The 22,353-nt window shown below is 42.7% G+C and overlaps 1 protein-coding gene across 1 annotated transcript in view; it reads left to right on the top strand.

The window, feature by feature from the left end:
• Positions 1–22,353, top strand: part of ANO1 (anoctamin 1, calcium activated chloride channel) — a gene marked incomplete at its 5' end in the record, with an annotated part of 133,859 nt that overhangs the window by 99,882 nt on the left and 11,624 nt on the right. The window contains 9 exons of the mRNA XM_015410856.1: positions 4,978–5,052; positions 6,173–6,374; positions 8,711–8,822; positions 10,585–10,642; positions 10,765–10,865; positions 11,486–11,631; positions 13,027–13,179; positions 14,699–14,751; positions 20,194–20,378. Of these exons, the coding sequence (XP_015266342.1) occupies positions 4,978–5,052; positions 6,173–6,374; positions 8,711–8,822; positions 10,585–10,642; positions 10,765–10,865; positions 11,486–11,631; positions 13,027–13,179; positions 14,699–14,751; positions 20,194–20,378 (1,085 nt within the window). The remainder of the gene's footprint in view (positions 1–4,977; positions 5,053–6,172; positions 6,375–8,710; positions 8,823–10,584; positions 10,643–10,764; positions 10,866–11,485; positions 11,632–13,026; positions 13,180–14,698; positions 14,752–20,193; positions 20,379–22,353) is intronic.

The following is a 22,353-nucleotide window of genomic DNA, read 5'->3' as shown; positions in this document are numbered from 1 at the left end:
CCCCCCCAAGCCCGCGGGAGCCGCTGGCAAGGCTGATCGGGGCTTGGATCTCCAAGCCCTGTTCAGCCTTCTCCCCCCCTCCCAAGCCCGCGGGAGCCACTGGCAAAGCTGAACGGGGCTTGGATCTCTTAGATGACCTTGGGCAAGCCATAGTTCTGATAAGAGCTGTCCTTGAAAAAGAGCAGTTTCTGTCAGAGCTCTCTCAGCCCCACCTACCTCACAGGGTGTCTGTTGTGGGGAGGGGAAGGGAAAGGAGTTTGTAAGCTGCTCTGAGACTCCTTTGGGTAGTGAAGGGCGAGGTATAAATCCAATTTCCTCCTCCTCCTCCTCCTCCTCCTCCTCCTCTTCTTCTATTACCAGGTTCGACCTGGTAGTTGGCAGCCCTAGGCCTGGAAGCAGCCTCTGGGTGACTTGATATCACCCACTGGCATGACTGAACTAGGCCTGCCTGCTTTCTGCTGTTCAGCAGCAACCACCCTATGAAAGCCAGCGTGGTGTAGCAGTTAGAGCATCAGTGAGACCCAGGTTCAAATCCCCATCCTGCTGTGGAAGCTGACTGGGTGATTATGGACTTTCAGCTTAATCTACCTCACAGGGTTGTTGTGAGGTTAAGAAGGAGGTGTGGAGAATAATGCAAGCTGCTTTGGTCCCCACTGTGAAGAAAGGCAGCATATAAATGAAGTAAATAAAGAATAAATAGAGCTGTAGATGGGAGGCAGATAAAAGGTAGGTTGGTGAATAGCTGAGAGGCTGAGAATGGCTGAGAGAGAATGAGGCAGGGAGAGGATATGGGGATTGCCAAGAGGAGAGAATGAGGAAATAGTATGGGGAAGAGGGAAATGAGGTGCCACCCCACAAGTCCTTGAGGCTTCCCTCCCATGCAAGCAGGCTTGCCCAATGGCTGGCACCACACAACTGGTCCAGTTTTCCTAGGTAGAAGCTTCATGGAGGGAGGTGACAGAAAGCTGAAGACAGGGGCAGATAAAGGTGGGAAGTAGATAGGGTTGGGGGACTGTTGGGTAGGAAGGAGATAGGGTTGCCAGCTCAAGGTTGGGTAATTCCTGGAGATTTGAGGGGTGGAGCCTCAGGAAGGTAAGGTGTAATGCCATAGACTTCACCCTCCAATGCAGCCATTTTCTCCAGGGGAACTAGAGTTGCTAGCCTCTAGGTGGAGGCTGGAGTTCTCGTGGAATTACAACTGCTGTCCAGATGATAGAGATCAGCTCCCCTGGAAAACATGGCTGCTTTGGAGGGTGAACTCTATGGCATTATACCCAACTGAGATTGCTTCCCTCACCAAAACTCGCCTTCCCAAGGCTCCATCCCAGATCTCCAGGAATTGCCGAACCTGGAGCTGGCAACCCTATAGGGGACTGATCTCTATAGTAGGGAGATCTGTTGTCATTCCAAGAAATCTCCAGCCCTCACCCAGAGGTTGGCAACCCTAGAAGCAGAAAAAAGGGGAGAAGCTGTGAGGGCTTTCAGGAAAAGGAAAAGAAATAGTGGGAGAGTGAAGTGCCTCCTGCAAGTCCTTGCGGGTTCCCACTAGTTGATTTTAAAAATCACATATTTGTGAAAATCTGATAAAACTTTATGTCTTGGATCTTATCCTGTTTTTGTACTTGCAGGAGGTTCTTCCTCTCATCAAAGAGGGGGAGGGAGATTTTCAGTAACTATGTCTCCCCACATTGCAGGCCTCCAGTTTGCCCTCTGCCCAGTTCGGTGTACACAGTTTTGGGAGACAAAACAAAGGGTGGGGGAGCAGAAAAGTTCCCTTTCATCTAGTGTGACTCTTCTCATGCTAGATAAGATATGAACAATTCTTGCTAAGCACCATTTTTGTCATTGTATGCCTCATTCAATTCTGTATCATTTGACAAAGCAGAATATTATGTAGATTGGCACAGCAGTCAAAGGAATTCACTTTCAAATAAACATAAGGTTGGCATTGTAAGCTACTAATTTTTAGCCTTCCATTGCTCATAGTTATTTCTAATGACTAACACAGAGCTTTTGTTTATGCCACAAAATATAAGAGTCCTGCAGGTTCAAACCAATGTCTGTGTAGTCCACTATTGTGTTTCCACCAATGACCAGCACAATACTTTGAGGAAGCCCACAAACAAGGCATGAAGGCAAGAACCCTGTCCTGTTGGGTTGATGCCTAAGATGCTGTTCTGTCTTGTGGCTGCTGGTACTAGCCCAATGAATCATCCCTCAAAGCCTAAAACAGCCCTGGAAAGAGCCTTGTTCTCTCCCCCTGCCTTTTACTGTCAGAAACCAAAGCTTGAATTCCAGCAATAGTGGTTGCCTAGCAACAGCCACGGGGGCATTTGTTTCTTAGAGCTACAGGTGCTCCTTCTATCATTGGAGAGGTTAACTCCCCAATTTTTATTTATAGATTTCAGATTTTTCTGCAATCCTGGCACTTTTCTCAGGTTTATAGAAAGATCCACTTTGTCTGTCCACAGCCTCAGTCTCTGGATTTAAGTATCCACAGGTGGGCCACTCAGCTTAAATTAATTAAAGAACACCAGCCTTACAACAGATCTTAGGGAATTCTGCTGCATCTACCCCTCCATTATATGGGAGATCAGACTTCTTTGTGCATTGCCAAAGTTATCAAAGTCAAAATCTTAACTTTTTATGCAATGTGCTGCAGAATTATTTTGACCAAAATAGTGGTGGTCTTCTTGTGGCTTTATTTTGTATTTTCTCCCTGCATTAATTAACTTCATAAATTGCATATGCCCATAACATGTAATAGACAGCTTCTGTTCATTTATTTTAAGCTGGAAAATATCCATTTTCTGCAGAAGGTATTGATTTATTTGCCAAAACAAGTCAGTCCATTGTAACAACCATATTGCATGATCCTTTTTGTTTTCTTTGAATGCCATCAGAAGGGCCAGCAATTGCCGGAAGAGGCAGCAAACAAATGGCGACAAAGAGTTAAGAAAGTCATGGCTGGGGTGAAATTGGTACATTTCATTCAAATATGCAGAAACTACGAGTGACTATAGAAACCAACATTGATTTCTTTTCTAAACTTTGTGTCTTGATTGTCTAATATTCACATATACTTCTTTTCCCCTCCCTCCCCCCCACCCAGCCCCTTTTGTTAGCACCCTTACTGAGACTGTTTGGAATGGCACTGCATGGTTATTGACTGGTGTGGCACTTTTGCAATGGTGCACGTGCCATGTGCTTGAAAGAATTGCCTGCTGTTGTTTTTTTCAGACAACATGCATGTGATGTGCATGTACCATTGAGTGTCTGATGTTCTTATATTGGGCTCCTGTAATTATATAGGACACTATCATGTCTTGTTTTTTATCTCAGTGACAGTATATAGAAATAAAATTGCCATTGCTCAATGAATTAAGAAACTAAGCAACATGGACAACTCAAATTATTCAAATAATTCAGGAAGTTGGATTCAGCAGATCCCTTCCTCTAACAGCACTGCTTTCCTCTGGTGCACCGTGCAATGACCTTTCTGCCAATGCAAGAGCCTGTTGCACCTAACTGAAGCTCTTTGCACAGGAGGAAAGCACTGCTGTTAATAGACCATATCTGCAAGATCCAATTCTGTGTCTCAACCCAGAGATGTAGTCAGTCTCTTTAAGAGTTCCCAGGAAATCAGGAGAGGATGCAAATGTTGCATTTCCTGTTCTGTTTATCCACCATTCCTTTTGTCACCCTTCTTCTTGGCCTGCTGTAGGGGAACACTGGAGACCTGCCTACTACAGCAGATAAGGCAAGAAGATAGAAGGGAACCAGAATGGGAGGCAAGCAGTTGCATTCTGTCTTTTTGCTTAAGCAGTGAAGCATTGAAAGAAGCAAACAGCATCTCTTGGCAACTGCAGGAAATATAGGCAGATCTGGAAAGAGATATGGAGGCACTGCGCTAAAGTGTGTTTGAGATTCCTCATCACTTGTCCATGTTTTCTTCCTTGCTGGCATTAACAAATGCAGAGCCATATGCAAGTCCTCATACTAGCCAGACTACCAGTTTTGTGACTTTTACTACGTCCAGGAAAGCAATTGCTGTCCCCTTGTCTTGGAAAGAAGGAGAGAGAGCAATGCAAGGGGCACAGTTGGCACACTAGGATTTTGAAACAATTTATTTACTCTCAATGACATTCATCCATTCTTGTGAGTGGCCACAAAGCATGTACAAACCAATATATTCAGATGTGCACTGGTAACCTTGAATAATTGAGCTCGGTGGCCAAATTATGTTACTTCAAACATTTGGCTGCTGCTCATCCACAGATCTTCCCAGCATACTATTTGCTTAAAGCAGATGAATGATGTCATTGGGTTCAGAGTTTCCTGTCTCTAGGAAAAGGCAGCCAGTGAAGTGGAGCAGGGGTGAGGAAATGTGACATCATGGGTCACAGTGATATGATGGATCTGTTCTAACTACTGGGAGACATGGGTCAGTAGCAAGCTGACAGCCATGCAATTATAACATGCAGTTGCAGTTGGCCTTTAGGTATAGAATGCTTTACAGTAAGTGTGATCTTTCTAGAATGAGACTAGCAGGAACTATCCTAACAGTATTTCATTACAAATACCTAATACAAGTCTGGGGAACAAATGTAAATAGTTCCAAGGGAAAAGAACTGTAACATTTTTATATGTTTACAGTCCCTCTGGATACCTGTCTTTTAAAAAAACTGCTTGGCTAAGATGAATACTCAAATTATTTCCACTTGGAAACAAATATAGAGAGCTATTACCCTCTTTATAAAGTTGTAGGTCCACTGAAGTCACTGAATTGACCTCACCCTGTCCCAATTACCTTTTTTTAAAAAATGTTACTTCTATTACTTTGTCTCTGCACTTCAATAAAGTTATGTGTTTGATTGCTTTCCCACACATCAGAGCTTGAATGCCAAGCACAATTGTTCAGCTGCAGTGTATGGCTGTATTAAATAACAGGTGGTTGTGTTTTCTTCCATGTTTTAGACTGAAAAAGAAAAACTGACATGGAAAGATCGTTTTCCAGCATACTTTACAAATTTTGTGAGCATTATTTTCATGGTAAGTATAACTTTGTAAATATTTCTAATTCTTTGCAATGCCAGGTTTCTGAAAGGGTAAAGAAAGCTTCCCTAAGATGTTAGAGAAGGAGCCTGAGCTTTTAAAGTCTGGCTTTTGTGTATACTTTAGTTGGCCCAGGAATTAGAACTTTTTTCCAGTTAATGCATTGAAAGCAACCTGATTCTTATTGATTGATTATTTTATATGACTCCACCTTTTGGCTCTCTTGGCCTCCACAGTGCTGGGGGGGGGCAACAGTGGGAGGGCTTCTAGTGTCCTGGCCCCACTGCTGGACCTCCTGATGGCACCTGGTATTTTTGGCCACTGTGTGACAGAGTGTTGGACTGGATGGGCCATTGACCTGATCCAACATTGGCTTATCTTATGTTCTTATGTTCAATGTATAAAAAAATCCAATAGCAACCAATAAAAATCAATTACAACAGCACAGTTGGAAATATTATGTAAAACCAGGGCTTTTTTTGTAGAAAAAGCCCAGCAGGAACTCATTAGCATAATAGACCACACCCAACAGCAGAAACTCATTCGCCTATTAGGCCACAGCCCTGACAGCACAGCTCATGGCATATTAGGCCACACCCCCATGTTACGAGAAGTGTGCTCATCCAGCCACACCCACCTTTTGCTTCTTATTCTGTTTACCTTGTTTGTTGTCAAAACCCAGGGCTTTTTTATAGCAGGAACTCCTTTGCATGTTAGGCCACACACCCCTAATGTAGCCAATCCGAATGAGTTTCTGCTGTTGGGTGTGGCCTATTATGCTAATGAGTTCTTGCTGGGCGTGGCCAACTTGGGAGCCAGCCGGAACTCTGTTCCTGTGATTCCTGCCCAAAAATAGCCCTGTGTAAAACAAACCACAGCAAGCACAAAATGCTGCCAGCACAGCTCTTCTCTTAATTGGGCAGATCGTAACAGCCACATAAGAACCTCCCACACAGAGCAAAACGTATTATATGAAGCAGGTCATATGCAAGGACTGAAATATTCACTAGCACAGTTTCATGATCTGGACTTCCTTATAATGCAGATGTAACTACCTTTAAAAATAGTGATATCTAGAGGTTTTTACAGCATATAATATACTGTTTTTAATTTCCAGATTGGGTTGACATTCGCAATTGTTTTTGGGGTCATCATATACCGAATCTCCACTGCAGCAGCTTTAGCCATCAGTTCATCTCCAGCTGGCCGGTCTAATATTAGAGTAACTGTGACTGCAACTGCAGTGATTATTAATCTAGTCGTGATAATAATCTTGGATGAAGTATATGGCTGCATAGCCAGATGGCTGACCCAGATTGGTAGGTATAAACTGTGATTTAAAACTGTAGTTTCAATAAATGACCTATCCAAAGAGTTTCATGCCAAACAAAACTACACAGGCGAAAACCTCTGGGCAATACTTGGCATTATCTCTTGAACACATTTCAACCACTATGAGCCAAAGTACATGTCACATGGAGTATTTGTGATCGGATCTTCCAATGTGTACATCAACATTCACCCATCTTGTATCTTTCTGTTTTCCATGCACATGCACAGACATCCAGCATGGCATCTCCAGTCCAGGAGGCCCCCAAAGTTGCTTTTTAATAATGAAGCTCATGTCAGAAGATCCAGTTATGAGTGAATCCCCAGTATAATGTGTAGTTTAGTCCCAACACTGGTTATAAATAGGGAAACTGGAGATAAATCAGTTCCCTCCTCACTTATTTTGGAGTACAAAACATTTTTAAAAGTTCATCTCCAGCTGTGGAGATGCTTCCCTCAATTGATTTACAGCCCAAGTCCTAAAGATCAGCTTCAGCTAACATAGCATAAATTTTTATTTCTAGTCATTTTGTTTACTTTTTGGGGGAGGAATGAGAACAGATGTATACAGCTCTTACTGAAACTTCAATATCACCCAGAGCAAAAGAATTTTGTCCAAAATCCTTTGTTTGTGGTCTGTTTGTGCATGTTGCATACCCATTGCAGTGCATGTCAGATTAATGTTCAGATGCATGTTGCATACCCATTGCAGTGCATGCTGCCATAGCTGCGTCATTGTAGGTTTTCTTTGGGAATTGGAGTTTTTCTGTCCACACCTACCCTATCAAAAGGAGTGCATTCAAAAGATCAGTTCTTGTAATCTAGAATGTATTCTGTACAGCACCTAAAAAGCAAGAGTCATGGCAACTCTGCAGAGAAAGAAATATGTTTATTGAAACAGACATAGATTACTCAAGCAAGCATGTTGAGATCAGTAATAGGTCCACCCTGCTGTTGAGATTCTTCTCTCATTCGATTTACAGCCCATTCATAAAGATAACCTTCAGCTAACACAATATAAACTACCATAACACTGCAAAGTAGCGTCCAGATTTTGCAGTGAAAAATGACATTCTATCCAAGGCATGCAGAGCAGAGTAAGCCAACTTTGCACTCTGTGAGAGAAATTTCTGCCTAGTACCTCCTTGTTAGAAATTACTTTGGTATATATGATGACAAGACTATCTAGATCCAAATTGCTCATGCAGTGTGTCCCATATAATGTCCCTGAAAAATGGCAATGACGGGAGACAGCAGTGGATGCAGTAGAACTGATAGGTGTTGTTGTTCTAGCACTGAGACTAGCATCAATACACTTTGGAGTCAGCATTAGAGAGCAGCATCATTAGGCAGTTGCTGTGGGCTTGGAAGAGTTCAACACTGGCTTGCTGCTATGCACCAGTAGTTCTTGCAGTGTTACTGTTTTGCTGGAAGGCAGCAGCATTAGCATTTGTGATACCGGACCTTCTGAACGGACTGGTACTTCCTTTTCTTGTTCCTCTTCTTCTCCCAAGAGAGCATGGCCAGCCAACCTGGTGACCATGCACATGAATCGTGGCAAGAAGCAACTGGTGCACCGCTGCACATATTCTCTGGGTTCTGGCAAAATAGAAACCAGCAGCCAGTGCTGTTCAGATTGGCACCCATGTATGCAAACAGTGGTGGTAGCTAGAAGTTGTGTCCACCATTCAGAATGATGGGGTGGGTGACCGAATAGCCGCTGCTGTTAGCCCAGGGATGGGGCATGGGCCCACAAGGTGGTAAGGCAGCTTCCCATGGGGCTTTCCAAATCCAGGAGCTGTATAGATTTTGAGGGCAGCAGAGGGCAGCTTCCCATGGGACTTTCCAAATCCAGGAGCTGTATAGATTTATAAGCCCTTAATTTTTCTAACCAGCTTCATCTTATTTAAAACTCTTGTAGTTTTATGACTAAATACACATGAACCACTCCCATAGAGATTACCATAGAAGTTGGTATGCAGATGACACATGAGGGCTGGTTCACGATTGTTGGCTGAGGTGCTGTTAATTGATTTAAATGGAATCAATATACATTTTAAACAGAATGAATATAAGGAAATGAAAAGGGATTAACCAAGAAACAAGTGTGTATATATTGTATATTGTGATTTTTCAGTTTCCTGTCTTTAGTTGTTTTGTATTTGTTTCCTTTTTCATCTTGTAAATACATATTCTTTTCTTTAAAAGCAACATCTAAACACTTCTTAGGAGAAGTCTTCCAAAGCTGATATAACAAAGGCTGTAAAATGTAGCATTAGAATGTATTCCTTTCAAGCGTCACTTACATTGCTCTCATTTATACCAGAGGTTCCAAAAACTGACAAGAGTTTTGAAGAACGTTTGATTTTCAAGGCCTTCCTTCTGAAATTTGTTAATGCCTACACTCCCATTTTCTATGTTGCTTTCTTCAAGGGGAGGTAAGTTTTACACCCTAATTAAATCCATGCTTACTCTTACTCCTTGTTTATGCAAAGTAATTATTGAAGGACAACTGCTACTTAGGCCATAGTGTTAGCAGACGATGCAAAAAATATTGTATTAGCTATGCTTGAGCTAGGAGTACCTTTCCTGCACAGTGTAAAAAAACTGCCATATAATAGTGTACTATATGCCTGTCTGTGTGTGCCTTGCAAAAGGGAGGCACCTAGGTACAGAAACAAAGCACTCTTTCATGGATTATCTCAGTGTATGTTTGTGCTGATTGCAACATCCATCACATTACTATGAGTACTCGCTTCCTTATTTTCAGTCCATTAGTATTTTTCCATAAGACTTTTCACAAGTTGAAAAATCTGGAAGTGCTGTGGCTGCATATACAGTACCTCTTTGGACATCTATTTATGGATTATATTTAGGGTTGACAAGTCCCCTCTGATCACCATTGGGGATTGGGGTAGAGTTGTCGGATCCAGGTTGGGAAACTACTGGAGATTTGGGGATGGAGCCTGGGGAGGACAGCAACCTTACTGGGGTACAATGCCATAGAGTAGGGACCCCAGTCGGGTACAATTCCATAGAGTTCACCCCCCGATGCATCCATTTTCTCCAGGGGGTTTACAGGTCTGGAGATGACCTGTAAATAATTCCAGGGGACCACAGGTCCTACCTGGAGGCTGGCATCCCCTAATTATATTACCACCAACTGATTTATATTCTTGGAAGCAATCACTTAGGAATGTTTGGAAAGACGATCTATAGGCTGTCCTTGAAAGTGCCAAGAGTGTAATATTTGCTCCTGTTAGTTGCCACATAATGGCTGAACAGCAGAACTTTTTGTTGAGCAGACAAACTAGGCAAACTCCAGATAGGGTTGCCAAGTCGAAAATCGTTGGGAGCGGGGGACTCCCGTCCAGCGTCCTATGCGTGCGCACGCGCCACACGTACGTCACCAGGAAGTGACGTTATGACGCCAGGCACGCTGGGGCGGGGCCATGACCATCCAAGGGGGAAACATAGAGTTTCCCCCTCGGATGGTCGTGGCCACACCTCCAGCGTGCCCAGGGTCATAACGTCACTTCCTGGTGTCGTGCACGCCAGGGTGGGGTTCCCCCCAAGGCCCGATCCAGTGGCGGTGGGTAACGGGCCTCTCAGGCGGTGGTTTCCCCGCCCCCCGGGGGGACTTGGCAGCCCTAGCTCCAGAGGAGGGTGTCATTAGTTGAGGCCTGATTCCAAAATGGGTGCCTAGCTGAGGCTTTGAGTGTCACAGTTCAAATAAAGCAAATTTATACCCTTGACCTGTTGAGGTGGATTCCAAACCTTACAGTGTGAGGAGCTTTGGATATCTCATTCCTTAGTATCTCATTCTCCTTCACTGCATGCATGCTTTCTTAAAATCCAAGAGCCCTGGATGGCACCACCAACACAGCTCCTTTCAGAATCTCTGAGTTATGCACACAAAGTTCATTGTATCCATAATATTTAATGTTCCTATAGCCCACTCAAATTGGAGTTACTTCTTTAAATAATATAACTGATAATGGATATTTTTTTTAAAAAAATCCAGCTCTGCTTTCTGTTCTTTCTGCTGTATTGGAAAATTATTAATTGACTGGAAAAATAGGCATCCATGTAGATTTAGAATAATGGGAAATGTTGCCTGAGCACTATGAAAGCCTGCCCTACCTTTCATCTACAGAAAGGCAAGATGTGACTCTAATTGTTGTTTTCAAATTATCCTAGATTTGTTGGACGCCCAGGGGACTACGTCTACATTTTTCATTCTTTCAGAATGGAAGAGGTAATCATGCAGGGGCAGGGGGGAGTTGCATGTCTGTTCCTCATTAAGAAAACAACTGTGAAAATTCAAGAAAGTTACCTGGAAGAATTGCTGGTCTGATGTCTACTTTTTCTTCCTTTTAGTGTGCTCCTGGTGGTTGCTTAATGGAATTGTGCATACAACTCAGCATTATTATGCTGGGCAAACAGCTGATTCAGAATAATTTGTTTGAGATTGGCATCCCGTAAGTAACCAAGGAATCAGAATAAATCAATAATATCTGCAAAATATACAACGTATTTTACAAAACTGTACAAAATGTACAATGGTAAAAATGTAATTTACTTTTGTTATATACAAATAAAGATCTGAATAACCCTATGTTATATATACTCTAAAATTGCATGCCTTTTCTCTGATAGATATGTAAAATATTTATTCATTGTGAACACCAAAGAAAAATCATATATAAAAAGAGAGATCTGGCAGGTATTTAAGCCAGGTTCTACAGATCTGCTACATTCACAAGTCCCACAAGTTTTTGAAGTTTCCTCTTCTAATCTTCACTATACCTCCCAAACAATCTCTGAAGAAACTTCAGGTGAAGCCCACCGAAAGACATAATACAGAGAAACTGGTGGGCATATGGGAGAGTTTTTGAAGTCTTCTTTAGTTCTCATCTCAACCCACTATTCCAATATAACAAGCTTTGCTGAGTTCTTGCATACATAGTCCAATGTGTTTTTGTCTTTACTGTGTTATCGCTTACAAATCTTTGTATAACATAATGTAAGTAGATCTTTTCAAGCCATCAAATGTTGTTATGGAATCAGTGAAAGAGCTAACATTTTTGTTTTTTCTCAGAAAAATGAAAAAATTGATGAGATACTTGAAACTGAAACGACGACGGCCTGTAGACCATGAGGAACATTTGAAAAAGAAACAACGCTATGAAGTAGACTATAACCTGGAGCCTTTTGCAGGCCTGACTCCAGAATATATGGAAATGAGTGAGTGAGATTTCAAATGCTTAATTAAGACTTCAAGTATCAATTGGCTTAATCGCTGATAAATTGGTGGAGGCCCAGTTCTAATTGGTGATGGAAATATGGACCAATGGAGCTAAGAGCTGAGGCCATACTTTTTTATTTCTCATGTTGCTTTGGTTATGATGCATGCCTTCTAAAACTAGGGGGGTGATAAGTATAGGTTACCTCAGACTTCCTCCTTCTAATCTCAGAAAGGCACCTTTATTGAAGTTGGACTAATATGAAAAATTATTTAAATTAATTTTATTAATAAGCAGATAGAATTAAAGGCAGATGGTAATTAATCTGATTAATGAATTGTTTAAAAGATAAACTATTAATCAACTACAGTTCTTTAATCTGTTAGCTGCTCTTGTTCATATTATAAAAGTGTATTCAAAAGGAAAGTGTCCTGTTTCCCCTTGACTGGTAGATATGGTTTATCTTAAACTATGTGTTGTTTTCTCCTGGATATCACATTTCATTGGACAGCTGGGTAAACTGTGGAATAAACAGCAGCTTTGCATATGCCTCATACTGACTTGCCTAACAAAGATGGTTGACCTACAGAACAATCCTCTTGTGTGTATGTTCCTTATCATAGCAGAAAATGATGGTGCGGTGAACTTCAAAACAGTACTGAGCTGCCAAAAGTAGGGTTGCCCAAGAAATGCATATACCCCACCTTCCAATACAGCTGTCATGGCCATGGGGCTTTTCTGCATGCAGTAATCCATATGGAATGGATGAACATCGGATTGGCCTATGCTGGATCAGAAGAAGGATCTATCTAGTCCAGCACCCTGTATCTAGTGGTAACCAGACGGTTCTGGAAGGCATCCAAGCAAGCCATGATGGAAATATTATTTGGACAGAGGGAGATGCAAAGTTTAACCCCTGATTCAGGAAATCTCTTATTCAGGAAATCTCTTATTTGGACAGAGGGAGATGCAAAGTTTAACCCCTGATTCAGGAAATCTCCCCTTCTGTACCGATTAGCTTGGGACATTTTGCAATTCCAGAGTGCATTTGCCAAGACAATAGCTTTGAAGTTCTTTATCTGTGCAAGTTCATTGTTATTATTATTTATATCACATCATCATCATGTCAAGAAGATAGGTCCATGCCTTGAGGAGCTTACAGACAAAGAAGATAACAAAAGAGTGGATAGAAGATTTGATATTAATCATTTGACACTGAAAGGAAATACTTTTTGCCTACCTCAGAGTTCCTATTATATGAGGTCCTGGCAGAGCATAACTAATAAACTAAGTTTTGGAAGATATTCAGCACTTTGGGGGGAGTATTTTTTTGTACGGGTCCCATACAGAAATATATTTTAAAAGTGTAATGTACAACATTGGTTTTTATTTTCAGTCATCCAGTTTGGATTTGTAACCCTGTTTGTTGCATCCTTCCCACTGGCACCCTTGTTTGCACTGCTGAACAACATCATTGAAATACGTCTCGATGCAAAGAAGTTTGTTACCGAGCTTAGGAGGCCAGTTGCAGTTAGAGCCAAAGATATAGGTAAGTACTAATAGCACCCTAAATGATAAACATCATTACTTGCAGAAGGATGTCCTCAGTGAGAGGAAAAATATGTTATACTACATAGGGGGAAAGTAGGATATAATGTAGCTGCTGTGATTTTTTTAAAAAAAAACTTACCTCGATTTATTTTGAACTTATTCAAAACAGTGCTATAACCTGGGAATGTTAAAAAACATAGCTGATTTAGAATATCAAACACTTAATAAAATGGTAAACTACAGTGCAGATGTCTTTGTATTGTTCATCAGAGTTATGTCCTTAGTAAGTTCTTCCTTGTACTGCAAGTCACTTAATGTTCTGTATTAACTGGTTTCTTCAATATGTACAGGAGGTTGGGCAGTGGCATCTTTAAATCCAAACTATGCAGAAACTTATGAATGGCTTAATGAATGCATGTGGCAAGCCATTCATGTGTGGCTGCTAGCACTGTGGGTCCTCCATTCTTCATCATGTCACCATGGACAGGGAAAGGAAGTCTAGGTGGCATGTTAGAATCAGCTAGGCTTTTTGGTATGCACCTAAACTTAAAGAATGGAGCTGCGGTGGCTCAAGTGTATCAAATACCTAATTAAAATGGTAAACTACAGTGCAGATGTCTTTGTATTGTTCATCAGAGTTATGTCCTTAGTAAGTTCTTCCTTGTACTGCAAGTCACTTAATGTTCTGTATTAACTGGTTTCTTCAATATGTACAGGAGGTTGGGCAGTGGCATCTTTAAATCCAAACTATGCAGAAACTTATGAATGGCTTAATGAATGCATGTGGCAAGCCATTCATGTGTGGCTGCTAGCACTGTGGGTCCTCCATTCTGCATCATCTCACCGTAGTCAGGGAAAGGAAGTCTAGGTGGCATGTTAGAATCAGCTAGGCTTTTTGGTAGGCACCTAAACTTAAAGAGCTTGCCACATAGAGCAGCCTCTGCACAGCTTGTATTTAAAGGAAGGAGAGGAGATTGGGTCAGAAAAAGATCGAAGAGAGAAGATACCAAAACCTGTGCTGCAAGAGCTGAACACAATAGAAAAGCCACTAAAGGATCCATAGCTAGACTGACTGTTAATCTAACGGATTGATTGTGGGGCCATGCACCAGCGGTAGGGACGATGCACCAGCTTGACTGTTCAACTCATTCAGATGTGGGAAACTGTTCCAATGTCTCCTCAACTATGAAACGCAGAGTGTGTCCTTTCATAAGCCTCTGTCTCTAAGGCTTCATCCAAGCAACGTAAACATGTACCCCTGTTCATGACAACTAACAAACCAAGCTCTTATGTGTTGAAATAGCACCTGAAAACATAGATAAGAGAGGTTCTGAGCCTTGTTTTGAATACTGATACTCATTCCAATATCTGGGTAATTCTGAGATGAGAATGGGCATACACATTTTCATAAAAATATTGGGGTCTGGTCTGCATAAGCAGTAACATGCAATCTAGTTATAGTTATCAATAGTTATTGTACAATTCAAAAAAATCTTTAATTTCTTGTCTTCTCCTAGGAATATGGTATAATATCCTCAGAGGTGTAGGAAAACTTGCGGTGATAATAAATGTAAGTAATTCTTGCAAATGAAATTGATCACGTTGTTTCACATTTTCTGTTTTGAATATTTCATTGAAGACAGCTTTTATAGTGAAAATAAGTTGTATGTGGATATTCTCTGTGAGGGCTTTGGGAAGTCACTAGCTCTCAGGCCTACTCTCTTCACAGGGTAGTTGGGAAGCTAAAACCCACTCTGAGCAAGCTGGAAGAAAGGCAGGACAAAAAAATGAATAAACAACCCAGTCTTAAAGGCAAAATATAAATGGCATTTGTTGCAATTTTTAAAAAGTCAAGATACTCATAAATGTTTATATGTCAGTAATGATTTTCTTATTCAGGTGTTAGAGAACAGACATGTAGACAGATACAAGGGAACCCCACGTTTTTCATGAAGCAAATCTTCTTTGGAAAAAATAGGCAGCTGCTACAGGAGGTGTCAGCAGCTGCCCAACGCTCAATCCAGTCTTTGTGCTTCTTCATTGCAGAGTGCTATCTGTCATCCTTCCAAACAGTATAATTCAGGGCAAATGTTTCCTTTCTCTTTCCCCCCCCTCCATTTTTGTCCCTTATGTTGTGTTTCCTTTTCTCCAGTATTGCTCCCAGTAGTCCCTTTAACTATGACAAATGCTGGTTTTGTTACTTTAAGTCACCCTATCTTCTTTTTGCTTTCATGGGAAAAAACCTGCAGAGTTCAAGGTAGAATGCACAACCCTTAAAAACTTTGAAAACTGACCCATGACTGCCAGCTGCAACAGAGGGACCAACCCCAGTCTCAGCCCTACTGCACACAAGCACCATAGTTGTAGCAGGAATTTTCCTACTAGTCCGACTGGATCCACTTCTGCAACCTAACCAAAATGCCCTCATAACTTGTCTTTGCCTCAGCGCTATAACCACAACTTTTGCAGCCCTATGTGCAATCACCCAAAAGGACATTAAAAAAATTATTGCCCTCTCTACATCAAGTCAGCTAGGCCTAATAATACGTAACCATCGGCATAAACCAACCATAAGTAGCATTCCTACACATCACCACCACTGTTACCTCTAAACTGAGTTAGTGTGAGTTAGCTCACAGTTTTTTTAGCCTCCAGCTCACACATTTTTGTCTCAGCTCAGGAAGGATAGCTCCAGAGCAAACTAATTTATGCAGTAGCCAAATCACCTGCTCACAACTTTAATATAGGGTTGCCAGGTCCGATTTTGTCCCCAGCGGTGGACTTTGTGGGGCGTTCCCAGAGGGGGTGGGGTGTCCCCAATGTGATGATGTCACATTGGGGGTGTCCTGCTCCAAGCCCCACCCCTAAGAAAAATTGCTGGCAGCCACCCCCTCCCTAACCTCCTACAAGATTTAAAGGGACCCGTCTATCAGGTGGAGGGCCCTTTAAATCTTGCAAGAGGGGAGGGAGGGGGTGGCCACCAACTTCCATCAGGGCCCTGCAGGACTTAATGAAATAAAGGGTCCCTTGAAGTGGTTGCAGCTGGCAGGGACTGGCTGGCAGGGGAAGCCCTGCCCCCAAGCCTGAACACCCACAGCCACCCCTCTCCCTCCCCTCTGCAAAATTCCCCTCTGCACCCAGCACATGTACCCTTTAAATCTATCAAGAGAGAAGGAAGGGGTGGCTACGGTGTTTGCCCTTGGGAGCGGGGCTTGAGAGTAGGGCTTCCCCCACCAGCCAGTCCCTGCCTGCTGGAAGCATTTAAAGGAACCCTTTAAGTGCTTCCAGCTGGCGGGGGTCCGCAGCTGATCTCCAAGCATTGCCGCTTGGAGACCGGGTGCATGGGGCCAGTCCCCACCAGCTGGAAGCACTTAAAGGGATCCTTTAAGCACTTCCAGCCGGTGGGGCCCCGCACTTCATCCCCCAGCCAGCTTGCCACAGCATGACCACATCTCCCCAACTGGGTGTGCCTGCTCTGATCCCCGATCCAGGCAGGAGGCATCAAGCTAGCCTCAGCTAGAGACCTCCCCAAGTGAGCACCAGCCCAGTCAGGGCTGCTTGCCTACTTATGAAGAGAACTGCTTTTTGTGAGAGACTTGGGTGCGGCATATTGGCTCACATTGCTCACCCCTCCCATCTCTGATAACAGCTGGAAATACCTGAGCCTTGAATGGAGGCATGAGCTGTGGCCCTTTATTTATTTTTGTTTGTTTATTTATTTACTCTTTAGATTTTTATCCCGCCCTCCCCAAAGGCTCAGGGCGGCTAACAAGGGCATAAATGCCAGATTAAAACAATAAGGACAGTATAAAAATACAATAACACAACATAATACAGTTATTAAAAATATTGGTGCTCCAATACTCACTCCGAATCATAAAACCAAGATGGTGTTCTGAAGATGTTATAACAGAACAACAGCAGTATATGTCCCCACAACCCTGTCATCCGCCAGGGACGTCTTGCACCACCGATGATACCCGCACCAGCGGTGGTAGACTGCGGTGATGGGGAACGTGTTGGTGGAATAATGGTGGCAGTGGCTCCTACTCGAAAGCCTGGTGGAAGAGCTCCATTTTGCAGGCCCTGTGGACCTGCACAAGGTCCCGCAGGGCCCAGATCTCTTCTTGGAGCTCATTCCACCAGGTAGGAGCCGCCACCGAGAACGCCCTGGCCCTAGTCACAGCAACTTTGATGGTCCTGGGGCGTGGGATGTCCAGGAGGTTTTGGCTCCCTGACCGTAGTGCCCTTGGAACATGCAGGGAAAGGTGGTCCCTTAGGTAGGCCAGACCCTGGCCATATAGGGCTTTAAAGGTAAGAACCAGCACTCTGAAGTGAATCCGGTACGCCATTGGCAGCCAGTGCAGCGCTTTCAGCACAGGCCGGATGTGATCCCGTCTAGGGAGACCCATCAGCAGCCCGGCTGCAGCATTCTGCTCTAGTTGCAGCTTCCAAATTTGCGACAGAGGCAGCCTCATGTAGAGAGCATTACAGTACGCTAGCCTTGAGGTGACCGTCGCATGGATCACTGTGGCCAGGTCATCACGGTCGAGGAAAGCGACCAGCTGCCGCGCCAGCCGAAGATGGTAAAAAGCCGACTTGGCAGTGGCTGCTACCTGGGCCTCCATCGTTAAGGAGGAGTCCAGGAGCACACCCAAACTTCTAACCTCCGACGCCGGCACCAAAGGCACCCCATCGAAGGTCGGGAGAGGGAGCCCCAACCCCGAACCGATCCGACTCAGACCCAGGACCTCCGTCTTTGCCGGGTTTAGTTTCAGCAGATTCAGTCTGAGCCAACCAGCCACGGCCTGTAACACCCGGTGAAGGTCATCTGGAGTGGAGTCCGACCAGCTGCCCAGCATCACATGTAGCTGGGTGTCATCTGCATATTGATGACACCCAAGCCCACAACTCTGGGCAATCTGGGCAAGGGGGTGCATGTATAGCAGCTTCCTTGTGGGCCTATCAAATGGATTCTCTGACACCTCCACCATATCCGCCAGCCCAGGAAGGCCCAGATTGCATTGAGCATCCATTGGGGCCAGGACCTTCACTGGGAGATGTGGCATTTCCCTTTCAGCCACAGCAGGGTAGCCCAGTAAATGTAGGGGAGGAGGGGTTGCCCCCAAGACAGTTCATGTGAAAGGAGCTGTGGCCCCAAAAAGCTTGTGCTGGAATAAATTTTCTTATTCAGTAAAGTGCCATGGATTTCTCATTTATTCTTCCACCTAGATTAGCAAACACTAAATTATCAGCTGTGGAAAAGATGTGCAGCTCAGCACATGTACCCAGAGATCTAGCAGCATATTCTGGAGATGAGGTCCCCCTTTCCCTCAATTTTGAAGATTTTCTTTTTGTTTTTCTGGTGTTCCTGAGTGCCATCATTAAGGCCATGAGGGAAGGGGTACAGTCGGGCATCCCTTGATCATGCCAGGCTCCAGCACAACTGAGAATTCTCTCCACAAGGAACATTTTTATCAATATTTGTATTAGATTCTGATACCTGTGAGCACTTTCAATTTACCACTGAAAAACAGGGTTAAAATCAAAAAGCATCCACCAATTATCTATCAAGGACTGAATTTATTTATTTATTCAAACTTATAGCCCTCCTTCCCCGCAAGCTCCTAGTGCATCCAAGGAAATTCCCATGAGTACAGACCAACTGCTAACTATTTTATTTATGTTATGTATAGTCCAGTTTTCTCACTGAGACTCAAGGAGGATTAATATACATTAATGTAGTCAACAGGATAGGACGTCCCAGTAAGCAATGTAATAGGATTAGGATTCCAGAAATCTAACTGTGTTAGCAAAGGGGGTCAATCTAGAGAGCTACACCAATAACTATACAAACATGTCAAGTTTTCTTACTCTTACTGCCTACCCTTCATGCAGACTTCCAATCTCTGACAGCTGCCAAACAGCACCAGCCATCTCATTAAATCTCAGCATAATAAATAAGAAAAACTATGTATTCTGTAGACTGAATAAAGGTTTTGCACATAGCAGCTTTTAATCATAATGTGTTTTCTCAGGCACTAATAGTACAACTTATCATGTGGGGGTCTGTTAATTTTTTTGACATTAAAAAAGGGTCGTTGTATATTCAAAAGGGTTGGGCATCACTGATTTAAATCACTATGTTGTCAATAATTCAGAATGTCTTTTTAAAGCTAAACAGATTCAGGTGCCAGAATATCCCTGAGCTAGGTTTATGAACAAAAGCAATGTTTTTTGTTGTCCACTTCTCTGTTCACATTCATTTTTGATCCTTTACTTTCTGACCTATAATGCATGGTATCCTGTGTCCCTTTTCTTACTGTCATGTATGTTAGTTGTTAGGCATGCGAGTGAGCCTGAAATGAAGGTGATAATTGTTATGATGGTTGCTGATTTCACAAAAGCACTGTTCATCCCTATAGCAGAGGAAAACAGAGTGAATAATGTCACTCGTGGGGGGGAGGTCTGTTTCAGAGGTTTCCCAAACACAGTTCCTCTTCCACTCATATGATTTATTTTAATTATGAAAGCCTTTATTTGCAATATTTGGAACCTCTTCCAGAAATAAAAATCTTTGAAAACAATAGGTGAGAAGTTGTTCAGAATTTTCACTGAGGAACACAATATTGGGGAGGGGGGGGTTGCATTGAATTCCCTGAGTGCTTTAGTTCATGGACACTATACATGGACACAGACCCAGAATGACAGAATGAGCAACATACCAAATGTTGCAATTCTACTGACAGCAAATGAATTCAGTACTGTGATTACAAAAATCATGATTTCCCGAAAGGCCTGTATTTACGTGTGCACACGGTATAATTTCAGTTGCTCTTTCTCAATATGTTGTACTTCTGGAGTTTAAACATAAAACTTCTGCGGTGTACGGAGCAGCTTTGGAAGTCTATTAATATGGCCCAAACTAACCTGAGCACTACTGGGAAAAATACAGTTGACTCTATCATGCAGTGCCTGAATATTACGCTCATTCTTTACTCTTATGGCTTAGGCATTTGTGATCTCATTCACATCTGACTTCATTCCACGCCTCGTGTACCTGTATATGTACAGTGAAAATGGCACCATGCATGGCTTCGTGAACCATACGCTATCCTATTTTAATGTCAGCGATTTTCAAGAAGGAACAGCTCCAAATGACAATATGGAGCTTGGCTACCCAGTCCAAATATGCAGGTACATAATGTTATTTCTCTTCTTAATGCTGTTCATTAGGATTTCATTCATACATTTCACATTGTGTCTGTGTTTGTATGAAATTCTATGTGACCATACCTCAGTTGATATTTCACGGGGCCTCACCACCCGGAATTTTCTTTCTGCACCTTGCTCACTTTCTACTGCTAACAGTAGCTTCTTCTCTGGCCTCATGCTGTTGTGCAGTCACTGGGAAATAAGAAGTTGTAGCATTTCTGCTTCTGTGGCCAGCAGTGGCCCTTTTTGTATTGAACATGGAAAATCTCTAGTCAGATTACCATTTTCCATGTCCAGGATATATGGTGAATTTCCCACATGATGCATCATTGATTTTTGCTGTTTCTCTGCTATAGATTTGGTTTATGTGCAGGCTTATTACTACATAACATTTCTAACAAAAAGTAGTTCAGGCACTAATGGTCCTAATACATTACAAAATGCACATGTAGTACTCCAGATACGTTAATGGATTTGTGTTGAAAAATAAGAGTGGACAAGAACTATTCATGGCTCAGCATTTCAACAGATATGACTGCTTCTTCCCTTCAGCTTCTAATAATTTGTACCTGGTATTCTATGAGCATACTTAGGAATTATTACTAACAAGGAATAAGGTTCATTGTGGAAATAAATACAATGGACTCTAGAAAGAGGCTCTAGGTGGGTACCCAATTTGCCGTGGTGACCTCAATAGGGTATAATGACACAGAGCTTACCATTTTCTCCAGGGGAACTGATCTCTGCCATCTGAAGAGCAGTTTTAATTCTGAGTGATAGCCAGTCCTCACCTGGAGATTGGCAGCAATGGTCCCTCAGGAGGAAACGGCTGGTTTGGAGGGTGGAGTCTATGGCGTTGTACCTGTCTGAGGACCCACCCTCCTCAAACCTCACCCTCTCCAGGCTCCACCCTTCAAATCTCCAGGAATTTCCCAACCCGGAGGTGGCAACTAACATCTAATATATTCATACATATTCAATATGGTCCACATAGGACTCCTTAAAGAGCTTAAATACATTAGAATATAGCCAAACTCTCTTCCTGTACAGCCAAAGTCTTCTCTGAAGTGGCCAGTGGCTAATATATTCAGACATATTCAATATGGTCCACACAGGACTCCTTAAATACAGTTCAATATATTAGAGTTCAGCAAGGCCCTCTTCCTGTACAGCCAAGGTCTTCTCTACAGTGGTCAGTGGCAACGAATTCCCAGGTTCTCATCGTCTCAGTATTTATTTTCTTCAGGCCACCTTCCAGAAGAACTATAAAAGAAGACTTCAAGCAAATAACCCATTGCAAAGAAATTTCTTTTTTTCCTTTCTTTTTTTTTTATCATCCAGATAAACTCAAATAAATTCAACTCACCCTGCCAATTTCACAAAATTGAGTACTTCTAGCTGACTTGAAATGCAGGCTTCTAAGCAATGAAGTCAGTATGCACTTACATAGAGGCACTGTATTATAATTACCTGGTTTGCCTCTTTCATACTGCATGGTGGAGAAGAGTTTAGAATTAAATAGTCCTGGTCAAAGTAGTCTGGTAAGGCCCTAACTAAGGTGGAAGGTTTATTTATTTATTTATTTATTTATTTATTGTTTATATTTATATCCTGCCTTTCCAGATATCTGGCTCAAGGCGGCTAACAACATTAAAATGGCATAAACAACCAAGTTAAAACAATTAATAAATACCATACCAGTTAAAACAACACCAGTTGCAATTAACCCAACAGAAATGGCGGTAATCCAAATCCCATCCAACGATAGGGGTAGCATCCAGCGGAATCTCAGGCCCGAGGGTGTTCTAAAATTTCAGACCAGACGATGTTCCAGGGCAGACTCATCAGTGGCAGCCTCTAATCGAAAGCCTGGTGGAAGAGCTCCATTTTACAGGCCCTACAGAACTGTAAAAGGTCCCGCAGGGCCCTGATGTTCTCGGGGAGCTCATTCCACCAG

This window comes from Gekko japonicus, unplaced genomic scaffold (genome assembly GCF_001447785.1).
Source record: "Gekko japonicus isolate JY-2015 unplaced genomic scaffold, Gekko_japonicus_V1.1 scaffold65, whole genome shotgun sequence".
Lineage (NCBI taxonomy): Eukaryota > Metazoa > Chordata > Lepidosauria > Squamata > Gekkonidae > Gekko > Gekko japonicus.
The sequence above is the reverse complement of the archived record's forward strand: the minus strand, read 5'-3'. Positions and strand labels throughout refer to the sequence as shown.